Raw genomic sequence first — 25,257 nt, forward strand, 5'->3', positions numbered from 1 at the left:
TCTTGACTGCAGTGGTGAAATTCTAAAGAAATTCTGGAAGTCTGATAACATTCTGAAACCATGTAAAATTTTTAAGGATTATCATACCCATGAAAAAGTCAGACACTTTATGCAATAAAATATTCTATAAAAGATGCTATCTTTCAATGAAAATATAGTATCAATATGACACATCAACAGATTACTTTTATACATTCTTCACTCTTGAGGAGTAAAAAATTTCAATGAAAATCTATATTACATAATTCTGTGCAAAACTAGAGCTATACATCCACATTAGTATTTGAATTCCTCTTCACTTCACTCTCATTCATCCAGACTGACTATTACAAATAATAATGCCCAGATATTTAAACACAAATATTTGAATAACATTCATGAGAATTTACCTTGTAAAGACTCATACCAGAGTAAAACCATTAAAATATATAATTACCAATCATATCTGTTTTACAGAAATCCCAGCCCACTTTTGAAACTTGTTAATAATGTTTAAATCATTTCTCTTACAAAGATAAATCATTCCAGTGGATCTTTGATAAACTCTGTGATGTTATATGGTACTTGACTGCAGTCAGGTTGATTAGAAATTGTGTATATCTCTGCTTGCGAAGGGATTTTCTGGTAATAATAAATCTGAGTCACACCTTCCACCTGACCATCGTGGGTCTGTGGAACTTCTTCCTGGTATATAATCTGCAAGAGAAAAAGTCATTAGGCACGGTTCAATAATCCTTGGCTCATTCATATTACATTTCAGATAATTTAAAATTTATCTCAAATTATGATATGCTTCAACTACTTTTTCATAGGTTAGTTTAAGGATTTTCTATAAATTTGCCAAAATGTGACCCCATTAAAAAATGTCCTCCTTCCACAACTAACTTTTATGTACTTTTTTGTTATGAAAATGTTTTATTCAGACAGTTGGCCCCTTACTTAAACTGATGTCAAAAGTACAATGACAATAGCTGATAGGAGAATTACCCCATCCACAAAGTGACTGAGTGATGAGGATTTTGTGATGGCTAGAAACTTTGGTGGATTTCGAACATCAAACTGGTAGTTGTTTACAAAAAATTATGTCTTTATAAACAGTTTTTGAACATCAAACTGGTAGTTGTTTACAAAAAAATGTCTTTACAAACAGGATATGAAAGGCTATTTCTCACCTGATTCGGTTCTCCACTTTCGTAAGTATTGCTGTAGGTATAAGCTGGCGGCCCAGCGACTCCTGGTATCTCTAGCATTGGCTCGATGTGTTCTGCCTTTACGTCTATTGACTTTCCATGATGTTGAGGATGCACAGTTTCAGTACTGTTGTATTCTGTTGTGAACAGAGTCTGTTCCGGGGCTTCGACAACCTCTGTAGCCGTTACGGGAACCTCTTCCTTGAAGTTGTCTCCTTTCATCTTCTTGCAAGCCGTTTGGATCTGTTGCTCAGTATCATCACTTCCTTGATAACTGGAAACAGAAAAGGAACACTCAATACGATAATGTTTCCTTTTTATGTGCCGGAATAAAGAGTCATTTTAGTATTTATTAGGTACAAAACTAGGACATTCATATACAGTGATACTAATTTTTAATACTTATCTAAAAGCTACACATCATATAATGAGCTAACTCGCATAAATCCCGCAGGGGGGTAGTGCTGTCAGTGCACCTCATTCAGTGCACAGTAAGCACTACTTGAAGTTCTTTGCAGCGTCCCTTCGGCCCCTAGCTGCAACACCTTTCACAGTTGTTTCTTAGTGCAACTGCAAGGTTTTCCTCCTGTTACACCTTTAAAATCTTTTTACTCTCAATTTTCCTTTCAGCATTGAATAACCTGATGGGTCCCAGCACTTGGCCTTTCACCTAGATTTGATATTCCATTCCATTCCCAACTGGCATAAAGTACTCAAAGCCCAAATAATTACACTGCATAAACAGAAACAGCTGTACTACTTCGAAACTTGCAGTAAAAAGTTTGGAAAATATAAGATTTTGATAAATGGTACAATAGCACTGAAATTTTTCGTGTTTAGAGCTTTATATGAAACAGAATCCAACTTAATCTACTTATTTTCACTAAACAAGAGCAACACAGATAAATACAGTACTGAATATTAACTTCTCCATTCATTTAGATTATTACCTTTCTGAATGTTTGCCGTATGACAGGATTTTAATTGGGTTCTCTAACGTACCACCACCTCAGTTCACTATGCAAGGTCTCGCTTTCGTGAAAAGATATTAACCCAGCAAATATTGTGCTAGGCCATCAAGTTGAACATAGTCCAAAGACCAATCCTAGTACAGATTTTTGAGATGTCTTTCTTAATTCCTGAATCTTAGAGGAAACATTCATCTGGGTCAGATAAATGTGACTGATTCACAGATATCACTTGTACTTCACTGTGGCTTTTTTTCTCTTGAGAGAACACCACAACCCTTTTGGCTTTTATGCAACACAATACTTGCAAAATGTTAGCTGAAATAGTTAACAAAACTGTCAAGACGTTTGACAAATTATGAAGGCCAGTGTGATAAATCAATGAAATCTTTGTATATCCTTTTATAAGATATATTAGAGAAATGTTGTAGTTTAAGAATGAAGTAAAACGCTCAATGATAATGGTACTAACCAGAGTAGGAGAGACTCCAAAGACTCCTCATTTTTGACCAGTGCATTGAGGTGACTTAGGTGATCCCTCAATTGAACCAGATACTTTTCACTTTTAATGGCTGTTAAATGTTCACGGATGCCATGCATCAACATGATGCACTGTTGCTCAGTTGCTTTTCGTTTGGCTTTTCTTAGTTCTGCTTGAGCCTGAAAGATGCAAAATACAAAATACTACACAATGTCAGCAAAAATCAATCAAAGATAAAACACTCTGATAAAAACTGACATTCACGTGCAAATAAACGATCACAATGGAACTGACAGAGTTAGTTTTAGGATGTGATGTAAGAATACAGCTTTGACAAAAGAAACCATGAATGATGGGTATTTAAAACTTTAGGAAGGAGAAACAATGAGTGGGAAGCAGTAATTGGATTCTGTTAAAGTTGAGGAATAAAAATGATGAACATGACATTTATGAAGCCCAGATTATTATTATTATTATTATTATTGTTATTAAAAAGGATGACTGTATTATGCGAATTTATCTTATATAGTGTCTTTTCTATCCTCCTTATGATTCGCTTTTTCAGGCTCAGCGATGTTAGTCAGTAACTGGCCGATATTCATGTTGAAAAGGACAGTGTGCGGAATACTGGAAGTCTTTTATTAAAATATCCAATCAGAAACCGTTCGTCTGGGTTCAGGTTCTATTCTAGGTACCGCAGTCCTTTTCAACATGAATATCGGCCAGTTACTGACTAACATCGCTGAGCCTGAAAAGCAAATCATAAGGAGGATAGAAAAGACACTATATAAGATAAATTCGCATAATACAGGACCTGTTTAAAAGAGGGTCTACTCCTTCAATTATTATTATTATTATTATTATTATTATTATTATTATTATTATTATTATTATTATTAAGCAGTTTAACCAGACCACTGAGCTAATTCATTTAGCTCAAACAGGGCTGGCCCCAAGCCCAGAGAAAAATGGAAATGCTATAGATGAAGTCTACAAAACCAATAAAAAAATTACAAAAAAATTAAAACAATGTAAGTAAAACACACAAGAATATTCACATGAAGAAAATTTTAGTACAGTTTAAACCAACAAGGAGAGAATCATATTGCCAATATCCCACATAACTTGTTGAATTTCATGCTAAAAAGTTAGGCTTACCTTCTTCATTGCATTTTTTATGTCTTGGTCGCTCGGATTATAGCGACGCCTGTCCAAAGGTAGTGAACCATCTGGGAGGATTTCTCTAATATATTCACTGACATGCTCTCTTATTTTCTTGGTTCCAGTTAAACCTTGGCTCACTAGAGAGTGAATCTTTTTCAGTATCCTAGGGTCGACTGGTTCAAAAGACCTCACTGAACCATTGGTACTCTGAAACATGAAAAAGAAGGAGGTCTGAGGATGAACATACCATGAAACCTGCTCTTGAAATCTGATTGCACTACTAAGGTCAAGATAACTTACACGCGGTGTGCCTAAATGTTAAAATATCAAATACTTAAATGCTGAAATACATGTATACCCACATTCACTATGTAGCAAACATTATATTTCCTTTTACAGATGCACTTCCCACATGCAAATCCAAATGTACACTTTTTATAAGGAATTCAATTAGCAGAGGAAAATCATAAATAAATGAAACAGGATGTAATGGTATATCCTTGGTACAATTTTGAATTATTCACACCCAATTAAAGACTAGTGTAAATACAGTATAGCTTTTTAAGAAGTGATTGGTGTACCAGAGAGGAGTAAGAAATATTACAGCTATTAAAACATGACTTGTATTGAACAAGTTCAACACATGGAATTAAGCCAAAGCAGTCTAGTAAATCATGATGGCATGTAGACCTGGATAATTGGACTGGGTAATGGATCAGACCTTGAAGTTTTACGGAGCACTAAACCACTTGTGCTCGTCATACCCTCTTAGATTTTTATATTAAAAAGCAAACACTGGAACTCAAATTAAAACCTATACACACTTTAAACATGTTAAAATGTGTCTCAGGATTTTATTTTACCTAATCTAAAACAAAAAAATACAGAACGTACACCTTTATTTAGACGGTGATGGTGTTCATCTGAGTGAGGGAAATAAACATATATTCTCCTTTCTGTCTGAAGCATGTCTTTTCCTTCGTTATGCAACTGGATGCCTTTCCTCAGTTTCTGTGACATCAATTGTCTGCGCTTGAGAGTGTCTGCTCCAAGCTGAAAAATAATAAACAATTAGGTTGATAATTCTGAAAAATTATGTCACTTCTAACAGAATGCAGGTCCTGTAGTGAAACAAACTTTCAAAAATGGCAAGACACAAATTACATGAAGCATTGAATCCTGAAGCCTGTTTCAGACCTACATGCATCATTAGCACCATCAAAGATTCTGTCACGTTTTCCCTTTATGAGGCTAAACGTCTGATCAGTTCTTATAACTCTTTTTGTCTCGTATACTTTCTCCCAGAATTCTATAGAATGCAAATCTTCATTTCTCCATTTTCTTCTGACTGATTACACTATTCAGCAGGTGCCCAGTACAGTTCAGTCTTTGATATCTCAATCTATTTCTTCATCTCTGAACAACACATAGCTCAGGTACTTCCTTTGACCTACTATACACACACCTGTACACTGGTATTTATCTTGATAAATACCAATATAAAGAGTTAAAAAAAAAAAGTAACAAAGTCAGTACTGTAGTCCAGCTTTCCATTTTTAAGAAGGAAGAAAGAATTTTACAGAAATTTCCAATCTCATGACAACAGATCTGAAACCTGAGTTTATGGTGGCTTTATTATTTTTACACTGTAATCATCCCTTGCACACTACACACTTAGCTTTACTTTCTATGAACCTCTAGTTAGTATAATGCAGGGTAAAAGAGAGCGGATGAGGAACCCTTGGACAGAAAAGCAGTAGATATGGAAGTAGCATAACAATGACCTATGAGAAGACCAACAAAATTATGGAAAAGGGGAACAAAATTGTGAAGGCCTTGACTGGATGGGACTTCAGATAGGGGTACAAAGGACAGAAGATAGTGGAGGGAACTCATTTTACGTCTGTCTCCACAAAGCGAAGACATACCACAGAACATTTATAATGAAGATGTATTAAATTTCTACATACCATATTCATCTACTGTACTGGTTAAAACAGTGATTCAGTTATATGCTTTTTTGTTTTTCTATTACAGTCTCAATTACAGTATCGTGATATAATTATCATAAAAGTTTCGTAACCACTACAGACACATTTACAGACAGAAAAATAAGATTAAAAATAAGCAATAACTAATTTCATTGGCAATTCTTAAGTTATCTTATAGAAGGTCCTTCAGATAACTCTCAAATGAGATGCAAGTCACTGAAACCTTAACTTTCAATACTTTACCTTGAATTCAGGGAACATTATAACTTCCCTCATAAGGAGTTGCGCTGGACAACCAATTTTAATCGAGTTCTGCTGCTGGACTTTCCTCTTTTTAGGGGACCCAGGAGATACCACCTCTTTCTGAAATACACAAAGTTGAATTACAAAATATCTGCACTAGAAATATAAAGCACAGAGACCCTAAATTAATTTAGGAAAAAATACTAACCGAACTCTGCTTTAAAAAAAAAAAATTCTACCACATCACATGAACACAGTAAAATGAGGTTTGAAGTCAAATGATCAGGTCTGAAGTAAAATGAACTCAAATCAAATAAAACGCAACCGATTTCTCCCATTACCTTACACTTTCTGGATGGCTTTCTTCTTCTTCCATGCTGGCAGTCATAGATTGCATGTCCAACTATAAAGAATGGAATACCTTGAAATGGCAGTGAAATTCCTGGCCTACTATTTGGTGCAATTTCCCACGCCACTCGATGTTTGCCTTCCATCCAGTCTGAAAGATATAAAGAAAAAAATTAAATAATTTTTTTTTGGTTTGTTTCAGGTACCCAAACCTTTTTTTTTATGTATGCATAAAATGCAGAAATATGTACATAGATAGCTTTAACACGGGAGATTTCACACATCCCTGTCTCACTCAGATGGGCCTTTGGACCTATTTCTGTACTGCAAAACACCTGTGTAGCTTACTCATTCCTTGGATATACTCTTTACCAACTGGCACATGTGCCTCCAGCTAAGTACCCTGTTAGCTTTGAACTAAGATTTATTAATACTGATTTCTCCTCTTGACTACCAATGGCAAAAAAAGGTATGTAAATCTACGATTAGTTCTTATAGTCAGACTCATCTAATATCCAAAACCTTACCTCCATCTCCAAAGGCATTACTTCTGGCATACAGGATAAATCTGGAAGACGTCTGGGCTTCGTACTGTTCTTTTAGCTTCTTCATGGCTTTCATAGTATGAACATACCCTTGAAAAATTCCTCTCGGAGGGCATTCGTTATAGTCTTTAGGGGCACTGGTCAACAAGGGAACATACACATCCACCCCCTTAGAAACAGACGACGGGTTCACGTCAGTAATCAGTTTTTCTTCGACTCTTCTTGCTGGTCTGTTGGTTTCCGTACTCACAATCACTTTAGGAATGTGGCCTAATCCAGATAGGGGGTTTGGTGAATTTTTGTAGTGATTCACTGAATGAGGCTTTTCACTTAGAATTAACACACAGGTGCCTCCGCCTGCAGTAGAATCCATTCCATTGTTGTCTGAGGCCTTTAAAGGCATCTCTGAAAGTCTGGTTTTGCCTCAGGATGCCATAATACCAAAGTGCACTGACATGCTTTTCGCAATAAACCTGAAACAAAGAAAGAAAATATACGTTGCACTTCACAAGAATTCGAAATTAAATAACAGGGAAAAGAACACAATATGAAAATACACATACAGATTATGCTACACCCAAAATAGATAATATACTGTTGGAATCCTCAAACTGTACACTACCATAAACCATGTGTCTTCCATTGCTTTAACTGAGTTTGTTTCTTCAAGCTGTTGGTGATTGAGCTTTTACCCATTTTGGGGTAAATTTTTACCTCAGTACCTGCCCCATTTGCATGGACATAAAGACACAAACAAACACAGTATATAAGTATCGTGTTAATTTGTAATTCTGTGATACATTTTAGTAAGCTTTATGTACTGAGCAAAAGAAAGACTCAGGACAAAGAAAAAGTACAATACCAAGGACTGGTGTTAAAGTAGAAAAAATGCCTATTTCCTAATCAAAAAGCCATTTCTCACTTATTTTCTCACTTACAATCATGGTTTTTGGGTTGACATTAGGCTAGGCTATATCAAATAGGGTAGGCAAAAAAAGATTTCATTCTTCTCACCATCTGTACAGAATCAGAGTATCAGTTACCTAAATCCCTAGGAGCAAAGACATTGCATCAAGCTCGTTACGAAAAAGATAAATTTATAGGCCATGGTTCTCAGAAAACAGGCTACTTCGTATTTTGTTCCATATGAATAGGGTTCGTCTTCTGAATAATAATAATTTAATTATTTACTAATTTGTCAATTTATCTATTTTTCCAATAACTGAAAACTTCTTTCTGTATTTCCCTTTACCTTCTGTTACTTCTTCCTAATGAACACCGTAATATTCTTTGGAAGCTTGAATTTCAAGTCAGTGGCCCCTGTGGTGGGCTTGTTCCATATGAATAGGGGTTATCTTCTGCTTAATAATAATAATAATAATAATAATAATAATAATAATAATAATAATAATAATAATAATAATAATACGGTACTCTTTGGAAGCTTGAATTTCAAGTCACTGGCCCCACTGGGCTTGTTCCATATGAATAGGGGTCATCTTCAGAAGAATAATAATAATAATAATAATAATAATAATAATAATAATAATAATAATAATAATAATACAGGCAAAAGCTCAAAGACAATAATAACCTAACCTTAATAGCTGATATCCAAATTAGAAGTATTAACACACTTCTTTCCTGAGCTGGTCATTTTAGATCAACTAGCCTATAAAGAAACATAATTAACACACAGCAAAATAGTCTTACTATCAGTATATAATAGTCTATGAATTAGACTATAGCAGTGGTGTAGCTGGCATTCCATCAGTAGGGGCCCCCCTAGGTGGGGCCCAAGAAAATTACACACAACGGTATAACTAATGTTCCAATTCTGTAATGAGTAAAATATACCACTCTCAAATGTATATATATACTTGTGAATGAAGGAAAATAATAGTATGAGTAATTAGTAAACCTGTATTTGAAATTATAGAGCTCAATTTTCAATTAATTTTCTTTTCTTACTATATGCAAATGTATCGAATACTGTAAGGGTTAAAATTTATCTACAAAGGGTGAGGGGCCAAGCACCTGACCATAGGGACACCACTGGTCAATAGTCAAATCATCCAGGTCCACCGGTAGCCCAGACCCAGGCCAGCACTGATAAGAATGACGTAGGAGGCCTAACCTTGCAATTGACAAAACACTGGTGATATACCTTAACCATATACGGGCGCCGCAAACCTCCACCATTTCCCAAATGTTTAATATTTCCACAAAATTCATCAATGTAAAATTGTTCAGTAGTATTTCACGTTACATCCCAGGAAGCTAAAGTTGTTTTGGAACTGTTCTCTACGTACAAATATTTTACATTTCTATATCTTACCAGATTCGAAGCCCTGTGTGTGTATATATATATATATATATATATATATATATATATATATATATATATATATATATATATATATATATATATATATATTGTGGTGGGTATACGTGCATAAAAAAAAACTTTGTGTAGAACCTTATTTGTATTTTATATATATGTATGTTCTGGTTAGCAGTACAAACTACAGAGCAATTAAAGAACAAAATACGATAATAATATTGAATATATATTGAACTAAACTGTACAGGGAAGAATTCAGCGATAAGTGATTCAAAGAAGATAATAAATATAGTAAAAATAAACATCGCCGTAAGTCCATAGCTGTCAAAAAGAAATATATGGATACTGATATATATATATATATATATATATATATATATATATATATATATATATATATATATATATATATATATATATATATATATATATATAGAGAGAGAGAGAGAGAGAGAGAGAGAGAGAGAGAAATTTTGAATGCAAAGAACGACTCCTCATAACAAGCATGGCTTGCCTCACTGTTTCCTTCTACTACGCTCTTGTGAACGCACTACCAATATACATCGCGGTGTATACTTGTTAATACACGCGTGTGTTCTCAAATACACTATTTTTCCACCGTTCAGCAGACATGGACGAAACATCCGGAAAAGAAGACGTGAAAATGGAAGTGACGAGCGAGGAAAGAAGTGAGAAAATAAGCAGCGAAGGGGCGGGAGAAGCTTCCTCAAGCACAGGTGGTGGTGGTCCAAGCAGGCCCAAAGAAACCCCCGAACCGAGGGCGTCGAAAAAGAAAGAGCCCGTGTGCATAATCGTCCTAGGAATGGCGGGGTCCGGGAAAACGACTTTCGTGAAGCGACTCGATTCGTTTTTCAATGTGCGAAAGCCACACAATGTGGTCAATTTAGATCCGGCGGTCGATCACGTCCCATACATGTCGTATATTGACATTCGGGATACGGTTAATTACAAAGAGGTCATGAAGCAGTACGGACTCGGTCCGAACGGCGGCATTGTGACGTCATTGAACCTATTCTCGACGATGTTCAACGACGTTTTGAAACTGATTGAAAAAAGGAACAGGAATTAGATTACGTGATTTTTGACACCCCAGGACAGATCGAGGTCTTCAACTGGTCGGCGTCGGGGCCAATAATCGCAGGTGCATTAGCCTCTGCGTACCCCACAGTAATTGTCTACGTCCTGGACGTGGTGCGCTCCGCCAACCCACAGACTTTCATGTCAAACATGCTTTACGCATGTTCCATTCTGTACAAGTACAAACTTCCATTTGTGATAGCAATGAATAAGATTGATATCATAAGCTGTAAATTTGCAATGGACTGGCTTCAGGATTTTGAAGAATTTCAAGACGCCATGGCCTCGGAATCTAATTACGCGTCAAATTTAACACGTTCTCTGTCTCTAGCGTTGGAAGAGTTCTACAAACACATCAAAGCCTGTGGTGTATCGGCGTACACTGGGGAGGTAAGTTGTACATGTATTATTTTGGTATCAGAGGATATCATCAGATTGTGCAATTTTAAAATTTAAGCCCTAGGGTACCGATAGGTCGTACATTTTTTAAAATTCAAGACCTACGGCACTGATAGGTCGTACATTTTTTAAAATTCAAGGCCTACGGTACCAATAGGCAAATTGTTATGAGCAAGTATGATCTTGGGTAAAAGTATGCAGGCTAAGAATGCAGATTTTCAATTGGTGGAACTAAGTGTCAACTCCATGTCAGGTATTACCCTGGAAATTGACTTTTTCTATAGTATTTTGTTTGCTTATCAAGAATTTACCATTATTTTTTTTTGCCTGACTGTAATTAACCTCAGAACTGATTATATTTTATCTCGCATGCACAGTGTTATAGGGAACTTTTGCTAAAAGTGGAGTTTCCTTTACTGGGGGATCCGGGGGCCAGAGCCCCTGGCTGAGTAACATGACCTATGAGGTTAGGTTAGTTAGGGTATGTAAGGTTAGTATGGTTCCTTTTATAATAGATTTCCTTAGCCATTCCCATCTTGAATATATGGCTCCCTAATGTCTCTTGTATTTGCGGAACTGTTCTGTACAGTCCGTGCAGAGCAAATACTTAAAAATACTTTAATTTTTTTTAACATACTTAAAAATATTTTAATTTTTTGAACATATTCTGATGTTTTACAGTACTTCATATTTTTCACTTTACTTAGGCTACAAACCACTACAGGCAGTCCCTGGTTTACGACGGTTCCGCTTACGGAACTTTTAAATATATTCATCAGAAATTATTTCCTGGCTTACGACGCATGTTCTGGGGTTAAACATTCCGATGTTTTAAAACGGCAGAATAATCATAATTTGAAGATTTTTATGTAAAACTTTAATTTTACATCGTTTTCAATGACCCAGAGCATTAAAAGTAAGGTTTTCAATTTTTGACGATTTTCGACGATTTTCTATTTTTTTCAAAAACACGTAGCTTACCCATACCACAGCTGAGAGAGAGACATATCAAAATGTCTGTTTAAATGTTCCTCGTATAGGTTAGATATGACATGCAGTGTATGAACTATGTGATCTCATACTTCACGCCCTTAAGTACAAAAAAGAAATGTTTGGGGAGATGACTTGAATAGCCCATCAATGCTTTTGTTTTTGTATCAACTCCAGCTTTCAGCTTTGACATATACAACCTGATGCTAATGCCTCTTATTGACTATTATTGGGTGCTCCACATTTGAAAGTTTACCCAACAAAAATTACAAATGAAACTAAGATTATATATGACTTTTAAGTATTTAGTTTTAAGACCACTGTTAACAGCTCTCCTATGGCCCAAGGATTGACTTAAGTTTACTACAAGAACCAAAAACCTAAAATTGTGGAATGAAACATTAAGATTATTTATTTAACTTTCATCAGTGAACTCCGGCCCATGACAACAAAACTTTTAACATGGAGGGCTCTTAGTAATCATCAAGATAGAAAAAGTAGCCACTCAGGAACTGGCTACCATTCTCTTAGTTGCACCTCTTACAGATACTGTATATCCTTTAATTGTAATCAAGTACTGTATGAACGATTAGTCGACAACTTGGGAAGCTGTAGAGATATGTGGTAACCAGAGGCTGGAAAATTGATTGAGATCTTTGAATATTTGAAGAGGAAGGATGAGTAGCATTTAGTCAGGAAAATATAGTAGATATGGAAGCAGGAATGCCCAGAAAATGATGGAGAAATGACGTAGATATAGACCTAGACCAAACATAGGAAAATTTGACAGAAAAATTTGGGTGATGATGATGTTTTTGAGGAAAGAATAAGAGGAAGTGCTAATTTTATATAAATTTAAGGCAACAGTATTCTGATTTAGTATGACTCTTATTTTATTTTCTTTTTTTGGTCTCTCCATATCTGACACGGTTTAGTACTTATCATTTCATCTCTTCATCAGGGCATGGAAGATTTCATGAAGCTCATCGATGAAGCAACGGTGGAATACGAAGACTACAGAGCCGAGTACGAGATGCTGAAAGGTCAGAGAAAAGAGGCGGAAGCAAAACGGCAAGCAAGCAACATTAAGCACATAAAGAAGGATGTAGAGAAGGAAGGCTTGTGCTATGTTCGACGGAAAATTAGGTAGGTCGTTTAGTAGTCGCAGCATTTATGGACTTTTACCCTCCCTGTGTTATTACCGTTTCCAAAAACTGTGTACTGTATCCCCTTTACTTTTTGAACTTTGGGAATAAATGTGTTTACTGATAGCTTAAATTCAAGCGTAGAGTTTAATGGGTTTTTGTGTCATTAAAAATTGTAAGCTATTGCATTACAATTATTTTAAGAATGTCTCATCATGTCAAACCAAGTCTTGGATTCCAAAATACATTATAGAATTATAAAGGAAAATAGGCAGCATTTTTATTCTTTCTTTAAAACTGGTTTAGTGATAGTTACAGTACGTATCACTAAATTCTATGAGAACTACCCCAACTTTTAGGAAGGGTGAAGTTAAACCATTTCCAACACCCTCCAGATATCATCCCAATGCTACCCAGAGGTAAAATGTTCATGATTCATTGTTATTTTTATTTTCGACAGATGATGTCAATTGATGTCATCAGAATCCCTAGGGATAAAAGTTGGATGACATTTATGTGACTTCCTCAAAATCTCAAAGAATTAAGGATCAGGTGTTAATATTTTTTCTTCAGACCTTTCTACCCAAACCTCAGGTAGCTTCCCCCGGTCTCTTTCCATTGTTGAGGCAATGTAAAACCAGTAATTGATACCTAGCCTGATCTTGTGGACCTTTTGGCCTTTTGGGGGGTGACTTAGAGCCCATGTACCTGTGGATATGTCTCTCATCTCTCATGCTTACGGACCACAAAGTCTGTGTTATCTCAGACTTGACCTGTGAAATCCGTAAGGCTTTCTTCAACCATTTTATCTATGTAGCATTGGACTTGAAGGTAGTACTTGTCTCCTACCTACGGATCAGTGATCCCAGCCATATTTGAAAGTAGTACATTTCTCATGCCCAGAGACCTGTGGACCTTTGAGAGTACTATATCTTTATGTAAATGCTCATTGGTTGTGATTGGACTTCATTGATTGATGCTAAAGACCAGTGGACCTTAGAAGGCACTATACCATTTTCACTTGAATATATGAGACTTCTCTTGAATGCTAAGGTTATTCAGTTTTTCTGGATTCATTTTCTGTCATTGCATGCCATTTATTCTTCAGTGTGGCTGAGACAACTATGCCTTTTAATAACAAAGGTTGCTAACTTGTGGCTGGACATCATTAAAAACTAAGTTCAGGTATTCAGAGAGTATTTTGCTAAAGTTCGCTGCTGTATCCATGTAACAACCAGTTTTATCAGCCGCAGCAGGTACAGCAGGGCTGTCAGTTTGCTGCAGAATGTCAAAACATTCAGAAGTTTGAATTTGGCCGTAGTAAGTGGTTTCATATGGAAGTGTGAACCTGCTGTGTCATTAGTAATTACAACTCAGCTCTTGGTTTTAAATCAAGAGACAGTTTTATCCCGTCCATAACATGGTAAGCAGTTACGTCTGATGTATTGCCATGAATGTACAGTCAGCTAAATCCACCCTTGAGTGGTTTGTTATTGTATAGGGAAACTGTGGCACTGATTGTGACTGGCACCACTGGTTGCGGTCAAACATGTCCTTGTCTGTGGGAGGGTGCTCTTGCGTTAACAATCGCTGATGCATACAAACATCAGCTGACTTAAGCCAAAGGTTCATTTGCACTCTGTAGTATCAACAAAATAAAAGATTGCTGATTATAGCATCAACAAAACAGCTGTTTCTAATTTATAGGTATAATTTAACAATGCTAGTCAAAGGGGACCTGTTGTCTTGGCTGTAAAACTGAAATAAATAAATAAATAAAAAAACAGATTTTACAGACTGTGTCAAATGGGGATCCCTACCTGAAGTCATCCCAGTCCATGCTAATTGGTGGTAGGATTAAAAAGAGTTTAAAGCTAGGAAAAGCTTATATATGGTAATATTAAATATTACATTAACGTTAAATCTTGAGGATCTAAGATGACAGACAAGTAATTTCAAAACTACATGACTTCTTGCAAGAATGTAATACTGCACTTGTAGCGACCAATCTCGGGACCCAGCTGTTTTTGGTAAATTATTTAGTTACTAATCATGCAGTTACGTTCTGTCATTTGTGTAGTAGGCAGCTTTGAGAAGTTTCAAGGTCTTTGCTGGGCATCCTATCTTCAAGACTGTGTCTTCATGGGAGCACCTGTTTTTTCTGAATATCTGTTTTATAATACTGAATATTTTGTGTTGCTGAACTGTACCAGAGATGCAATTTCTTCCTCCCTGCTAGATGTTTGCAGAAAACCACCATAAATTAAGAACATTTCAATTTGAGAGGGATGCAGTGTTTGGAATGTAAAGTCAAGATGTTATAAAGTCTGTATTTAATATGAGAACAGCAGTTTGGCTTTATGAAACCATTTTTAAATTTTATGCCAAATTCCCTCAGAGCCTAATCACTGCTGTCAAGTTATGCTTTGGTTTAAAATTTAGGAATTAAGGCTGAACTTATGAAGAGTAAATCACAAATGGCTCGAAATCTAGAACATGCACAGTATTATTTGATTCACTTAAAAATTGTTTGACATACTTGACATCTTGCAATAGAGATTTTAAATATGGTAGATTCTATGTTAGGTTCATGCACATGACGTTAACATTGTAGCTGTGCCATTTTCATTCCAGAGAACAAACAGATATATATCTCACACCTGGAGGCGATGAAGATCATGAAGAGGAAGAGTTAGATGAGGATGACACCGAAGAGAAGAATGAATTGGCATCCTTTCAGCAGTTTCTCCAGGAACACAAGATCAAACAGGAACAAAAAGCTAAAGACAGTGGAACACAGTGAACTTTTTTTTTTTTTTTTTTTTTCCAGTCAAAATTTAAAGCATTGGAAGCATTATGATATGCACCGTACTGACTTTTATAGAGCTTACTGATGTTAAGGCTGCCACAGTGTCGCATAAAATTTTGTTTTATATTTTTGACATGTTTTTGTAATACTCGTCTGCTGGCGTTTTCTTTGAGGTTCATTTTACTGGTGTGATAATGTCATCAATTTATACAGTAGAAGTTAAACGTATTGTTTGATTTGGTAGGAACACTTTCAGAAACGGCCTTATCTACTGCGCGTTCGATTCAGATGTGAAGCTCCAGGTTGAATAAGTGTACAGTTAAATATTGAGTACTTATGATTGTGGATATTCATGCAATATTTACCCATTTTTTTTACCACTTTTTGTAGTATGAATTCTCATACATTTCTCACACATCTCTTGTTGTGGTATTGTTACTGTATTACTTGGGACATGTTCTGCTCTTTACTTACATATTCTCTTTTCCCCATTAAGATGTAAATTATTGTGGTATTTAAACATGTTATATTTGATCTGATCTTTGGCAACCAGTGAAAACATCACGCATTGTAAAAACTTCTTTATTAAAATATTTTTTATTAATGATTTTGCAACTTTGAGCCTGGGATGATGTTTCGTCTATACTGTCTTTGGGATGTGAGGTACAAATTTGAAAAATATCCATTTAGCTTGCTAATCTTATGTAATATTACTTATTCCATTTATGAAATAAGATTCAGAATGTAGGTAATGTAAGTTTATGTAAAATGACAAAGTAGTTGAGTGATGCGGAAATGCTCAGAAGCTGTCGCTCAGGACTTGGGCGACCTTGGCTTTTTAGAAGGCGAAGGAAATTGTAGCAAGCAGATTAATTTCAAATCGCCCACCTGGTGCTGTAGTCATAGAGATGATGACCGTAAGTGCAAGTTAACTAACAAATCAAAAGAGGTGGGTGCAGTTTTCCTTGTGAATGTCAAAATAGAACTAAGTTTTAGGAAGAGAGGATTGCTAGTCAAGAATGTTATGATAAAAATAATTGGTCACAAATGTAGATGTATTCTATAGCTAAATTTTTAAAAATTGCTGCTCTATCTGGAAAAGGAGCATGAATAAAGAGGAAAAATGGGATATGCTTATATATATATTTATGTCAAACTTTACCAACCCTTGAAGCAAAAGTAAGATTATTGTTAGGAAGGCAATATAGAAGTAGGTATGATTTAATTTTTTTTTTTATTTGCTTGGATTTGAGAGTATTGAGGAAAACCTCACATAGTGAGAAATAAGCTGAAGGTACCTCTCCTTAAGTAAGAGAGGTAGTTTCCCCATTATGTCAGTCTAGAAAATTTGGATGCTTTTTGGGTCTCCAAGATGAGAAAATGCAGTGTGTTTGAGTTTATTTTTTTTTTTTTTTTTTACAAAAAGTAGTTCATCTTTTCATTGCCATGATGGTGATGAATGCCTCCTCACCCGTAGTGCAATGGCATTTGGTCAAAATTTCATGCACTTTATTCATTCTCTTCTAGTAGACAGGCATTAAGTATATACATTGGAGTGGTACTTTTGTGTCATGTCCTCCAGGGCCTGGGCTTTATCACTAGTAATATACATCCATGCATCCTTACAGATTGAGAGAAGTGATCTCAGGCATACCGTTAGACGTCTTCATCCAGTGAAGGAGAGTTAGTGTGCAATTTTTTCATCCCTCTGAAAAAATCAGACACAATTGCTAATAGAGTGAGGCTGGTTTGTTTATGACAAAGTAAGTAGGATCCTTGCTTCTCTTGTGTAGTAGTAGATAAATACAGCGTTACTCAGTAATGGTTCCACTCAGACCTGGATTGACTATCAAGCAAAATATAGATGCACTTGGCACCTAGGAAAGGGCCTAGCAGTTTTTTATAACCACTTGATTTACCATAGAGCAAGTGGTGGTGCCAAGTCAGGACCCCAAAAGAGCGCCTCTCCCTTAAACAAATGAAAAACGTTTAAACAGTGCACAGTAACAATGATGAAATACTATGTCAATATTATAACATGATCCCCTGTCAAGTTCCAATGTCTTGATGGTGTTGAGAGAAATCCACTGCTGGGTGGTGCTTTGGGCATCAGATGGCCCTTAATTTAAATCCCTGTTCAACAAATCAAATGCTGAACAGAGCTTCAATTAGTAGACAAACAAAAATTAGGTTCAATCAATGAAGAACTGGTTTGATGCCCAGGAATTTTTACAATATAAAACTGATTCACTGAAAAGTAATTACCCTCAATTATCAAATGGATGACTGATCCAGTGACCTGAAAGTTGGGTTTCTGAGCATTTCTTGTCCTATGGAAGACACTCGAAATTGGTCTTTCATTCTGGTGGATTCCCCTTGAATATATAACTTTGATTCAGATAAGATTTTGACTTGGGTATGGAAATATAATGACTCGGGTTTTAGAGTATCAGTGAGAATAAATGTTTAGTAAGGCAATGACTGAATAACAACAGTGACAGGTATTCCAAGCCCAACCAATCTGTAAATGGGGTGTAAGTGCTTGCCTGCACTATGATCAAGGATTACTAGAGTACCTCAATCATATAAGAACCCTCTTAACTGAAACTAAACAGTTGCAGAAGTGACTTTTGCTGTGACAAATAACAACCAACCAAAGTTGCTGCGCTGATAAAGATTAGGTAATTGCCTTGAAGAAAATTTTTGTGAAATCAGGTTCCTGTCTAAGATGGGAATGGGACTTTATAAATGGATGTGTGAATATCTAGGGCATTTATAAAATGTATGCAAATGCAATAGTATCGCTTAAAAGAAATAGGGTATTTAAGTGAAAATGTAAATTGCTTTTATACAGAGGGCAAAGATTGCTATGTGGTGAACTGACCTGTTAAAACCTTTCCTGTATGTGAAATTGAGTATGTTAAGATTCCCAAAAATTTATGAATGATCATCATAATACAGTACAGGAAAGGAGGTTTGACTGTAATATGTAATTACATGTAAAAGAGTTGACCAGAGGACCAGAATCCTTATGTACTGGAAAAAAAATAGAATGTCATGTTCAGCGTTACTTATATCCTAAAGGTATAAATATGGTCTAGTTTGGTGTTGTTTTTTGTATTGCATTTACGTTGATCGTATTCACGTCCGGTTTGATGTAATTATTAAGGATATACCCCAATCCTTATAGTAATATGACTTCTAAGTATGGAGCGAGAGGGGAACGTATAGTGCATCGCTTATAATGAAAGCAGTGTATCAGAAAGTACCAGAGAAAACGAGGACAGATATGTCAGAAGAAAATGTAATGTTTCATGGCAGACTGTTTTAACCCAACATACTTCACTCGTCAAGCAGAACACCTTTTATGGGGCTTCGAGTTTGCCCTAGGTCTAGGGTTTTGAAGTCATAATCAGATTTGTTGAAGTTGGAAAATAATAACCTGCAATCTCTCTCTCTCTTGAGTCCCTCCTAGATTGAAAGACAAGTAGAAGATGCCTCAATTGTGTTCTATGTTTTCCCATTTTGTAGATCTCTCGTCCTCGTTTACCTTTAGCCCATTTGGGAGTGTGATTGACTTGATATTTCCATCCCCCTTAACTAAACAACTTTCTTTTTTATTTTCGACCTTGTACGTGGAACTGATAATTGTTACTTGCGAGGAGTTCTGGTGATGATTTATATAGAAAAGGGAAAATGAAAATTGTGGTTGCAGATAGATCCTGAACACTTGAAATGAATAACGTATAATGTTACCATTATGTGTGTGTGTGTGTGTGTGTGTAGTAAAAGAATTAGCATGTGGAGAGAGTAGGGTGTGAATATAAGCAACGGTAAGGTTTTTAGGGTTAATAGAAGAAGCCAGGTAGATGGAATAATGAATGTTGAGAGAGAAGTTTGAAAAACTGGAAACGGTTAATTTTCTTTATGTGTTTGGGAGTAAATAAATAGGTAAACGAAGAGATGAGTCCACAATTTAGATGTATAGTCTTCAGCAAGTCTTTTGGGTATAGGGTATTGGCACTATGCCTCTCTCCAACTGGTTTGTAACCCACCCATGGTCAGCTTGATACCAGGAACTGAATGTACTGCTGAGGTGAAGTGACCCAGTGTTTCCGAAGCGCGGAGAAACGACCAAAGGTGCGGAGAAGATTCGAGGGGGAGTCATTGAATGCAATATCCAAAGTCCTCACGTATGCGGAGCTGTAGGTCCGCAAATATATATATATATATATATTTATGCTTTTAAAACGTTTTCCCATTAATAAAAACTAATTAAAATTATAACTCTGTTTCATAAACCACATTACACATATTTAATATTTTTGAAAATACTCATATATTTGAAAAAAAAAACGAACCATTTTCACTATAATAGTCTCGAGTGTTTACGCGCCAATATCAGGTACGATAGAAGTCATTTAAGAAGAACCGATTGTGATGTCGTACAATATATTCATTCTTTAGGTCCAGCAATCTTCAATTTGCCTTCGTAATTATATATATATATATATATATATATATATATATATATATATATATATATATATATATATATATATATATATATATATATATATATATATATATATATAAGTTTATTAATTTGTGAATTAATCTTATGAAGACTGACACTTTATTGTAGACTTAGTCATATTTAATGATTTTTTTATGAACAGAGGTACGATGGGATTTAATGGACTATGTCTACTAAACCATTCTGTTTAATCTCGCTGTCGAACTCTGTACCTTTTGCCGATGAGATTATAATCACGACCACTAAATTACTAAATGTTTTAGTACTACATAGTTTGGTAACTCAACACGAGGACGTCGCTGCTTCCAGCCACACAGCCTATTCTGACAACACCTATTTTTCGTACATAATCTTCGTACTGGTACGTTGTGCAGCTTATAATATCGGAAATGGGCACAGAATTTTTTTTTAAAGAAAATGGAATAACATTTCACTGGTAAGTAAAGCTTAATGAATTTTATTGACCCATAATTTTGTGCTAGACCGATAGGCTAAACGTCTTGTTAGGAGTAGATCCACGTCCAATGCTTTCTCTGTTAATGTTATACATTTTCGGCATATTATTGTGCCACAGAGTTGCAGAGGCGATTTCAGTTTTGAAAATAGACTATCATTAATCTTATATATGCCACAAATATAATGTTATAAAAATCTTGCTCGTCGTTTAGGCTTAGTAGTAACTAGGCCTATAGGTTACTGTGTGTATCAACAAGTTTCGTCTTTTAAACATGTTACTGTGATGTGTAAAGACACCTGCTGTATTTTGTCAGTCATTAAGAATTCTTTGCAATAGGCCAGCCAATAGCGCATTGTTCATGACATCAATTTTTCAGTTTTAGACATTTAAAGACAGTTAGAATTGCTTAACCAAATGCATGTTATTAGATGTGGTTCCTCACATTTAGCGAGTCAACAAACCTTAGACAGCAACTTTTATTATTCGATTCAAAGTAAAAAGTATAGTTGTATTTTTTAATTTATGTTTTCATCAAACGATATGTCTCGCAGATTAGTGATAGCAAGACAATGAAGTTTGGGAGCCTGGGCTAGACTCATGCCGTCAAATTACTAGTTTGGTGTAGATGACATATATATCATTTAAACCTTTATCTTTGTACAGCTTAATTTTGACTTTATAAAAATAATTTATCTGTGGTAAAAGTTATCAAAGCATCATGTCACGGCAACAACAAGAAAAGAATTTTCGTCAGGCAAACTCTAGTATACCAGTTAATTGTTTTTTTTCAATATTTTGAGAACAGTTTTATTTTAAATACGTCAAAATTACTTTCATATGGCAGTTCTTATTTAACATGCGCGCGCGCGTGTGTGTACATGTGCTAATACAAACATTCGTCCAGCATAAATGCGTTGGCTTACTTCAGTGGGGGCAGAATTTAATTTTGTAGTACTATGAAATCTTGCATTGCTTTGTACAAAACCAGGCAATTCGTGAAATATTAAATACAGCTTTTCAACCAGATTATTATTATTATTATTATTATTATTATTATTATTATTATTATTATTATTATTATTATTATTATTATAAATCAAAGTATCCAGTAATAACGGAAAATGATTTCGCCTTGCTCCTCAGTTCCACCTGACGAAAATGGCGCAGATTATCCCACGTTAAAAGTTCTTTGTTGACGACGGAGCTTCGTTATCCTGTTACCCTGTGTTGTTGACTTGGACGCTCGAGGTTTGTTATGCACAGGCATGTGTAGTTCATGCCCTGAATAAATTTCGCTTTTCCGAATGTTGCTCGTGTTAATGCAAGCGTCATTTGATGAATTTGACTGCAGGCATTGTGTTTCGCCATATATCTAGACGTACATCTCTCTCTCTCTCTCTCTCTCTCTCTCTCTCTCTCTCTCTCTCTCTCTCTCTCTATATATATATATATATATATATATATATATATATATATATATATATATATATATATACATTTGTTCACAATCAATAGGCATATTAACAAGCATAGCACGCCGGAGCAGACTCGAATGAAATGACAATTAAAATAATATAAATTTGACTCGATATATAAATACAATAAGTCTATATTCTCAATTCAATAACAGTTGTATTTTGCAGGCAAATAAATTCAACAAAAGACTACCATAAACTATCTTAAAAATACTCTGTTGAATAAACAAAAGCAATATCAAATAAGCATCTTTCAGGCAGAATAATATTATTAGGTCTAGGATCATCTTGTTAGGCTATGACGTCACACAATCGAACGGGGGAGTTGCCTAAAGCCTCTTTTCGTAAATGAATCTTGTCACCTTTTGACTTCAGGGAATATATTCGACGGTAATACAGGCATTACTCGACAGGACACAAACTCAGTGCAAATCTCGTAACGTTGACATGAACAAATATACAGCCGTAAGAGCGATTATATATGATAAACCGGCTTCAATTAAATTCACCAGACGACGTTGTTGTATATTCAAACGATAGATCGTGAACGATTACCTCTTGCTATATTATCTAACAGCTCGATTTTTCGTTTTAATAAGTTTTTTTTTTCACATTTTCATTATATTTGTGATAAAAGTGGATTTATTTTATAAACTGTTTCGTGGAGAAATGAATGTGCAAGGAACCGTCACTTCGTCACGAGGTAAATGAAATTTTATTATAAGAAAATAAAGCTTTGTGGGGTTCAAGTAACCTGCAGGATTAGTAAACTATATAATAATCCTGCCATAATAATCCTGTTATCCTGCAGGTGTTATTTTTAGTGCAGACACCCACTGTCCGTGAAATCCCGTTTTCTATCCCCCACCGATCGTCGGTGGGAGGAGAGGAAGAAGAAGAAGAAGAAGAAGAAGAAGAAGAAGATTCCAGACATTCCAGGGGTCCCACAAGGCGAACTTCTGCCTGGGCCCACTAGATGGCATCATCAGGTGTACCTCACCTGTACCGAGAGAGAAAACAACAGTTTGTGTTTGAACGGTTGTGAAGTGTGGACGTGTACGCTTTGGATTTTACTTCTCGGGCGATTAAGTAAGTACAGCTGAAAGCCATTGTTTGATTGTCTGCCCGTTTGAATTGTTTTTGTCTTGAAGTTTCTGTAAAATGGCTCCATTTGTCGTTGATGTCACGGAAAATGTTGGAAATGTGAAGTTTTCCTCCAAGACGGCGTGTGGTGTTGTCTTGTGTTGTCAGCTGAGCAGGATACCAAAGTCCGAGTTGATCCTTGTAATTACTATCCTTTAAAAGTGTCTGTCTTGTTTTTTTCTGGCGTTACTGGGACATTTATACCCATATCTGTTGGTATGTTAAGCACATTTGTTCAGTCCTGCCCTGGGAAGACCTCCATTCCCGATTCTATTGCTGTATGAATGAGATGATCAAATACTGTGCCCACAAGGTCAGAATAGGGATGCCGATTAGATGTTTATTATAGTATCCTGTGATTTTTTTTCACTCCAATTTAGAAGTAAAACAATTTATTTTACTATTTTGAACCAAAGAAACGCAATGTCATCGAACCAAAGGTCTATCCATAGAATACTTAAACAAGAACGAGTGTCGTCGAGAAAAAGGCCATTAATTTTTAACCCACTTAGATCATTACAGAGGCTTAGATAAAATCAGATTCATTATCAAGGCCTGCGTTGGCGTTGCTATCGCGATGAGGTTGGCGGGTTCCCATGAAGCACTGTGGAATGCTAAAAAGGCAGTATTTGATCCGGGCTTGCTGATTGTTAGAGATTAACGAGCAGTTTGGTAGGCAGTTGTCTCGTTCAGATCACTATTTGAAGCTCGGTAGTACGTTGAAGTACTGCTTTTAACGTATAGGGCTATTATGGTTTCTCAATAGGATATTAGAAATGGGGCTAATTTGTCTTGTTATGAACTTTGTTTCATCTCTCTCTCTCTCTCTCTCTCTCTCTCTCTCTCTCTCTCTCTCTCTCTCTCTCTCTCTCTCTCTCTCTTGATCAAGGCTCATTCAAAGATCTCGGTTCAAATTTCACCTCGGACTTTATAAGTTAATAATTTTTTAAAGATCTTTATTTTTTCCTTTTTTGTATACATTTTGATATACCTCTTTATTTTGACCGTGAGTCGTCATGTCTGGAGGTTAATAAAGACAGCCTGGTCGTGTATGGTCTCAAGGGACGAAGCTGGGTGATTCGCCTACCCGTCTCTTGTTGCCAATTCTTTTTACATGTTCTTATTTCTTTTGTGTTTTGTGAGGACCGTGCGGTGTGTTCTCTAGACCATGGACCTTGCCCTAGACCTAACTTGTATTAATGAAATATTGTTAGTGCTGTGTTAAATCTTTTTCCATTGACTGAATTTAGTTAGGCCTAGACCTTTTGTTATTGCAGTCAACACATTTGACTTTTTATATTTCTTTGACTTTATTCTTACTTAAACATTTTTATTTAATTGACAGCAGTTCATTAAAGAAGAACTTGTATTTCATGTAACGTTACGTCGTAAATAAATGAAGATTTTATGACTCTGTAAATAAAATATGAACGTTATGTTACATACAGACTAAACATTTAAGCAAAGAGAGTTAACGGTATAGGCTAGATCACCCAACCTCTAGCTTAACCAATACGTAATTCAGTGCACGAGGGTGGAAAAAGCTTTGACTTGAAAACTTTATAACATTTTTACCTTTCATTAATCATGCATACAGGCACTGCGACCAGCCTTTGTGGCCACAGACATCGCTGAACACGATTATTTTATTTTTATTTTTTTTTTATTGATCCTCTTGATGCTCGTTTAGGATTTCATTTGATTCTTGGTATTCTTAACGTGTTTTGGTTTCGTTCTCCGCGTCAAAATGGTTCTTTTATCTGAAGAATTTTATGGATAGAATTTGCTTATTTGACTCACCCACACACATGCAAACACACACACACACACACACACACACACACATATATATATATATATACATATATATATATATATATATATATATATATATATATATATATATATATATATATATATACATATATAT

The 25,257-nt window shown here is 35.6% G+C and overlaps 3 protein-coding genes across 4 annotated transcripts in view; 2 read left to right on the forward strand and 1 right to left on the reverse strand.

Moving 5' to 3' along the window:
- Window positions 1-93: 93 nt before the first annotated feature.
- On the reverse strand, window positions 94-9,248 carry LOC136856592 (uncharacterized). 2 transcript variants are annotated; one of them, XM_067134499.1, is made up of 10 exons: window positions 9,098-9,242; window positions 8,530-8,602; window positions 6,913-7,403; window positions 6,379-6,536; window positions 6,038-6,157; window positions 4,698-4,856; window positions 3,798-4,010; window positions 2,631-2,818; window positions 1,173-1,464; window positions 94-696 (listed from the first exon to the last, which is right to left on the reverse strand). In XM_067134499.1, exons 3-10 carry the CDS (start codon window positions 7,331-7,333, stop codon window positions 520-522), a joined length of 1,728 nt encoding a protein of 575 aa, XP_066990600.1. In that variant the 5' UTR covers window positions 7,334-7,403; window positions 8,530-8,602; window positions 9,098-9,242; the 3' UTR covers window positions 94-519. The 2 variants fall into 2 exon arrangements, with proteins under 2 accessions (XP_066990600.1, XP_066990599.1); XM_067134498.1 differs by lacking the exon at window positions 8,530-8,602 and having other exon boundaries at window positions 9,098-9,248.
- Window positions 9,249-9,772: 524 nt separating this feature from the next.
- Window positions 9,773-15,735, forward strand: LOC136856596 (GPN-loop GTPase 1). Its single transcript, XM_067134510.1, is given in 4 exon segments — window positions 9,773-10,344; window positions 10,347-10,762; window positions 12,723-12,907; window positions 15,541-15,735. Coding segments are annotated over 4 exon segments (1,209 nt in total). The 5' UTR covers window positions 9,773-9,905; the 3' UTR covers window positions 15,710-15,735.
- Window positions 15,736-23,081: 7,346 nt separating this feature from the next.
- LOC136856597 (ligand of Numb protein X 2-like) overlaps window positions 23,082-25,257 on the forward strand; it is a 582,959-nt gene continuing 580,783 nt past the window's right edge. The window contains exon 1 of the mRNA XM_067134518.1: window positions 23,082-23,273. The gene's annotated coding sequence lies outside the window, so the exon portion shown is untranslated. The remainder of the gene's footprint in view (window positions 23,274-25,257) is intronic.

Source organism: Macrobrachium rosenbergii, chromosome 36 (assembly GCF_040412425.1).
Source record: "Macrobrachium rosenbergii isolate ZJJX-2024 chromosome 36, ASM4041242v1, whole genome shotgun sequence".
Classification (NCBI taxonomy): Eukaryota; Metazoa; Arthropoda; class Malacostraca; order Decapoda; family Palaemonidae; genus Macrobrachium; species Macrobrachium rosenbergii.

Bases quoted from the DNA above. Each gene is read 5' to 3' on its own strand.
- LOC136856592 (XM_067134498.1), bottom strand. From the start codon at position 7,333: ATGCCTTTAAAGGCCTCAGACAACAATGGAATGGATTCTACTGCAGGC. The intron at 4,011-4,697 runs GTACGTTCTGTA...TTCATGTTTCAG, and splicing joins ATCACCGTCTAAATAAAGGT to AGTACCAATGGTTCAGTGAG. The intron at 2,819-3,797 runs GTAAGCCTAACT...TGCATCTTTCAG, and splicing joins TAAAAAATGCAATGAAGAAG to GCTCAAGCAGAACTAAGAAA.